General features: G+C 63.2%; 1 protein-coding gene across 4 annotated transcripts in view; it reads right to left on the bottom strand.

The window, feature by feature from the left end:
• Positions 1-844: 844 nt before the first annotated feature.
• DEDD2 (death effector domain containing 2) overlaps positions 845-5,358 on the bottom strand; it is a 4,964-nt gene continuing 450 nt past the window's right edge. For 2 of the 4 annotated variants that reach the window (XM_025195426.1, XM_006038847.3), the window contains exons 2-6: positions 4,240-4,737; positions 3,975-4,085; positions 3,769-3,891; positions 2,273-2,651; positions 845-1,203 (exon numbers count right to left, since the gene is read on the bottom strand). In XM_025195426.1, coding sequence (XP_025051211.1) covers positions 2,284-2,651; positions 3,769-3,891; positions 3,975-4,085; positions 4,240-4,609 — 972 coding nt within the window. In that variant the 5' untranslated portion in view covers positions 4,610-4,737 and the 3' untranslated portion in view covers positions 845-1,203; positions 2,273-2,283. Of the gene's footprint in view, positions 1,204-2,272; positions 2,652-3,017; positions 3,086-3,126; positions 3,892-3,974; positions 4,086-4,239; positions 4,738-5,358 lie in introns of those variants that run through there. The other 2 variants (XR_003092354.1, XM_025195427.1) reach the window with 2 other exon arrangements.

Here is a 5,358-nt window from a genome sequence, read left to right as displayed (position 1 = left end):
CCATTCACAGACAACGCAGGTGTCCAACATGCGCGCACACGCACTTCTGCTACCCCCAGGATATGATCAATTAAACCGGATTAAGACCCCCACATTCACACACACAACCAGTTAATCCAAATTAATTTATGCACACATAACTGCTACCTCCCAGGATGGGATGGTAGTTAATAAAGATTAACCTCCCATTCTCTCTCTCTCACCCAGGGCCCCCCAACTCAGGGTACGAGTTAACTCCAGCCAAGCATAGACCAGCCAGGCCAAGCCGCATTTACCCCAGAGCAAAGGTCACAGGGTCCGATCCAGATTAAGGGCCTGGCTCAGATGCCTCAGCTGGGGGGTGCAGGACAAGGGTGAGTGTGTGAACACGAATGTCCAGAACACCTGGTCCCAGGGCACTCTGAGATGAGCAAAGTTGGGGGGGTGCTGCACCCGGGGTCTTAGTGGCTCACAAGTGCCACCTGGTGGCCACTGGGACAACAGCACCTGTGCCCCCTGGTGGTCAAGCCAGGCACTGCACCTGTGCCCAGCAGGGGTCCCTCCAGTCACTGACTGGCCACTGGGGGGGGAAGTGCCCCCCCCCCCCCCCCCGGGGGGGAGCAAGCATACCTTAAAGGGGTCCAAGGGAACACCTGGGTTCTCCAGCCCTGGGAGGGGAGGGGGGGAAGGAGCCCAGACACCTGGGTTCTCTCCTGCTTCAGGGGACAGTGTGGGGCTGGGGGGCAAGAGCCCAGATGCCTGGGTTCTGGGAAAGGACTGGGGCCCACAGCTTTGCGGCGTGATGGGACGGGAGGCCAGCTGCCTGGGTCCCTCTTGGCCCCCCCAGTGACACTGCAGAGCCATCTCTACCAAAGCCTTGTGTTTATTGGCTGCCACGCGGCGCGTACAGGACATCCAAAAATCAAGAGGTTGGGGTTTCTTTTTTTTGGCTTTTGAGTTTTGTAGAAAAATACACTCTCCCACCCGCTCCCCATATTTATATTATGTACAAAACCACAGGGGAATCATCTTATAAAAAGCCCCCACTGGCCCACAGGTGCTAGGGCCCTGGCTCCATGTGCCAGGGTGGGGAAGGATCCTGTTGGCCCCAGGGGCCCGGCCCAATCCTGGGTGGGGGGGATGATGCTGGGTCCCATCCAGTCCAGTCCTGTGTGGCTCCAGCTGGCGCTAGGCTCTGGGAAGGCATGGCAGAGCTGGGAGCGCCTAAAGGAGGGGAGAGGGTGGTGGTTATGTATAGGCCTTGCCCCCACAACTCCTCCCCCTCCCCCCCAGCACAGTGACTCCCTGGGCTAGAGGGGTCACTGGAAGAAGTCAATACCGGAGCTGGGGTCACTAGAGGGAGCTGGTACAGGTATGTGGGGTCACGAAAAAGGTCACATACAGGCTGGGAGGGGAGGGGAGGGGAAGAACATACCAGGGCTGGAGTTGCTAGAGGGGGCTCATATAGACATGTGGGGGAGATGTATGGAGACCAAAGTCACCAGAAAAGGCCGAAGTATGTGGGGGCATGTACTGGGACCAGGATCACTTGACGTGACCTGTACAGGAGTGCAGGGGACACATACCAGGGCTGGAGGTACGCAGGGAGTTTTACCAGGGTCACCAGACGGGGCTGGTGGAGGGGTGCAGGGGCTGGTACAGATGTACAGGAGATCGTACCGGAGCCAGGGTCACTAGAGGGGACTTGTACAGGTGTGCAGGAGGCACATACCAGAACTAGGGGCACTAGAGAGAGCTCATATTGGTGTGCAGTAGGTCATACTGGGGCCAGGATCACCAGAAGGGGCTGGCAAAAGCAGACAGGGCGAGGTACCAGGGCTGCAGTCACTAGAGGGGACTTGTGAAGGTGTGCAAGGTCGTATTGGGGAGGGGGTCAGGTATGCAGGGGGTCATACTGGGCCCACAGTCCCCAGAGTGGCTAGCAGAGGTGTACAGGGGCATGTGCCAGGGTCACTAGAGGGGACTCGTACAGGCATGCAAGGGGTCACACTGGGGTAGGGGGTCAGATCATACTGGAGCCGGGGTCTCCAGAGGGGCTGGTAGAGGCACATGGGGCACATACCAGGATCGGGGTCACTAGAGGGTACTCATACAGGTGTGTAGGAAATTGTACAAGGGGTTAAGTGTGCAGGAGGGGTTGTACCAGGGCAGGAGTGCCCACAGGGGCCAGCAGAGGCACATACTGGGGCAGGGGTAAGGGGTGCGGGTGGGCGGGGGGGAGGGGTGTCGTACTGGGCCTGGGGTCCCCAGAGGGGCCAGCAGAGGCACGTACCGGGGCCAGGGTCACTGGGGCACCAGGCCCTGCAGCAGCAGGCGCCGCCCGGCATCGTAGTCATCCTCATCCACGCTGACCAGCAGGCGGATGGCCTCACGGCCCACGGCCTCACGCAGTGACTCAGTAAGGAAGACACCCTTGAGGGCCTCCAGCAGAGCTCCACTCATGTAGTCGCTCCAGAAGGCGTCCAGGTAGGACAGCTCCGAAAACTTGATGTCGCAGATGATGGAGCCCAGGTCCCGTGCCTTTAACACCGTGCTGGCCTGGCTGAAGACGTCCAGGGCCCGCTCCAGCCGGTGCTGCCGTGCTGAGGCCACATTCTGCCGCAGCACCGCCTCATGCTCGCAGTACTCGGCCCGCACCCGCAGCCGAATGTCTGCCCGGCCCACGCACGCACCCACAGACAGAGAGGGGTAGAGGGGGCAAGGGCAGACGGGGAGAGACACAGGGGAGGAACAGAGAGACATAGACCAGCACGGTTAGGAAATGGAACAGTGGGAGCACATGCGGACGACCCAGAACTGCCCTCACCTCCCCACCAACGGACACACAGCTGCGTGTCCACGCACACCATATTCCTGGGCCCCCCAACACCCCCACCCCCATGGGGGCCTGGTGCTGGGCCCCCCGCCCAGCCCCACTGGGCAGGGCAGGGCGGGTTGTGGGGGCAGCGCCAGGCCAGGTTTCAAGGCTCTCAGTGGGTCCTTGCAGTTTTTGGGCATATTTTTTTTTTTTTTTTTTACCACACTGTACCGGCCGCTGGCCAGGGCCGATACTTTTTGCTTTTCCAGAGGTCAGAGGAACTGCGGACTGAGAGAAACACGGTTCAAACTTTCAGCACACTGTAATGGGCACGACATCGCAGCGGGGGTCGGCCCGCACCAAGACCTGATCTTTCCCCGCCAGCCCCCCGCCCCGGCTGGGGGCCACTGGAGCTCTCCGGCCGGACATGCATGTGTGCGAGCATGCGTGTATGTGTACGTGTGTGTGTGCAAAGGGGGAATGGAGCCCCGGGCGCCCCCAGACAAGTGATGGCAACACGGGGAGGCGGTTACCTTGGCGAGCCAGGGCCCGGCAGAGCACACAAGAGACGCAGCGTCTCTTGAGCAGGCAACTTTTGCTTAATGACCTGGAAGTCAAACGGGGGGTTGAGAGAGCAACGGCAGCAACAGCAGAGCAGCAACACGCACCCCCCAGCGAAGGGAAGCAAGGGGGACACAGGGGGGCACAGACCGGACCCATGGGTGACGCCGGAGAGGCCTAGACCTGGGAAGCAGCTGCGGTGGTGGCGACGCCTGCGCCCTGGGGCCTGCGCGGGTTGTGCGCTGGTCGGGGGGAGCCACCCCATGGGATGAGGGGCTCGGAGACCGGCGCGCAAGCCGGGGCAGGGGGCAGCGTGGCCCTGGCTGCATGGAGTGAGCAAGGCGCGGGGTCCCGGGGGGCGTCACCCCCCGCCAACAGGGCCGGGGAGGGGGCCGGGCCGGGACACCTACCACAGGTCACCTTGGTGGGGGCTGGCGAATCCTGCGGGGGGGTAGCGGGATGCTTGGCCCCGGCCCGGCGCCGTGCCAGCGTCCGGCCTCTGCTGGCACGTTTCCGCTTCCCAGACACACAGCCTGGCAGGGAAGAGACACGGGAGGTCAATGCCTGGTGATTTCGAACTCCCCAAACCTATCTGCACCCAGCCCCCCTGCCTCACCTGTCTCCCAAGGGTCCTGCCGGGGGTCGGCAGAGGCCGCATCAAGGCAGCTGCCCACTGGGTGCTCAGCAGACGAGACGGCCGGCCCATACGTGTACCGCTCTGGGGACACTGCATGGGGGGAAAACACTGTCATCATCACTCAGGCATCTGGGCTCCCCAACCCCTCCTCCTGGCCCTGTACCGGTGAATCACCATTGCCCAGCCCCTCCCAAAGAACCCAGGAGTCCAGGATCCTCCCCAATCCCTTCTCTTGGCCCCGTACCGGTGCGCGGCCTCTTGAGGGTGACATAGGGCAGCAAGTCATGGCGCGTGAGCACCCGCAGCAGCTCCAGCAGGTGCCGGAAGTTGCCCTCATGGCAAAGTCCACGGTGCTCCAGCTCCAGCAGCAGCTCTATGCCGTTGTAGGGGGTGCGACGTGGCGCCAGCACCTCTAGGGGAGCCGTCTCGGGGCTGGCAGGTGACGAGGGCGGATAGGGCTTGGTCTCATCCAGCAAGAAGGCCAGCACAGCCACATCGGCTGCGCTCAGCTGTGAGCCCACCACCTCGAAGAGGCGGTGCAGGGACAGCATCCCGTAGTACTCCAGGCACTCCTCCTCCTCCCAGGGCTGTGCTACCCGGCGCCGCACCGCCATAGCGCTGCAAGGACCTCAGCACAGGCAGGACTCAGTGCTGTAGAAGCCTTGGCACGGGTGGGGTCGGGATGCCTGGATGGCGTGGCAGGGCCGGGCCGGCTCTGAGCGCAGGGTCTTGGGGCTCTAGTCTGTGGATGGGAGCCCCCAGACTCATCAGGCCAGCAAAAGGGATGGAACCCAGCGTCCCCGTGCCCTGCCCGCCTGCTCGGACATGCCCCCCACTCCCCAGAGAACCCAGGGGTCTGGCCCTGCCCAGCACAGCACAGCGCTGCTTCATGGCAGCTCGGGCAGAGCGCACCGGGCTCCAAGCGGGGCCAGCAGTGGGCACAACTCCCCCCTCCAAGGCCCATGACAGGGCGGGGGGCGGTGTCGGACCACACTCAGCGTGCAGCGCTACCCCACCCAGCACCCAGGGGCTGTGCTCCCACCGCCCCGTGCCCTCATCCCTCCTGGCTCCCCACCCCATGGTTCCACCCTGTGCCCCCCCTAGCAGCTTGGTTCTTTCTAGCCCCCGCCCTGGCAGCCATGTTTTTACGTCCTGTCCAGGATGCCCCCCTGCAGCCACAACTCCCTCATGCAGCGCAGCGCAGCGCAGCTCAGCTCAGGGCCACCATATTCTCCCCCCGCCCCGGATACAGCCTCACCTCCTTCGCCAACAACTATCCCCCTCCCCCGGAAGCCATGTTGTTTCCCTGCAGCCCCTTCCCACACCGGGCCCCAGGCCTGGTCCAGACAGGCGGGCCCCGCCC

This window comes from Alligator sinensis, unplaced genomic scaffold (genome assembly GCF_000455745.1).
Source record: "Alligator sinensis unplaced genomic scaffold, ASM45574v1 scaffold1575_2, whole genome shotgun sequence".
Classification (NCBI taxonomy): domain Eukaryota; kingdom Metazoa; phylum Chordata; order Crocodylia; family Alligatoridae; genus Alligator; species Alligator sinensis.
The sequence above is the reverse complement of the archived record's forward strand: the minus strand, read 5'-3'. Positions and strand labels throughout refer to the sequence as shown.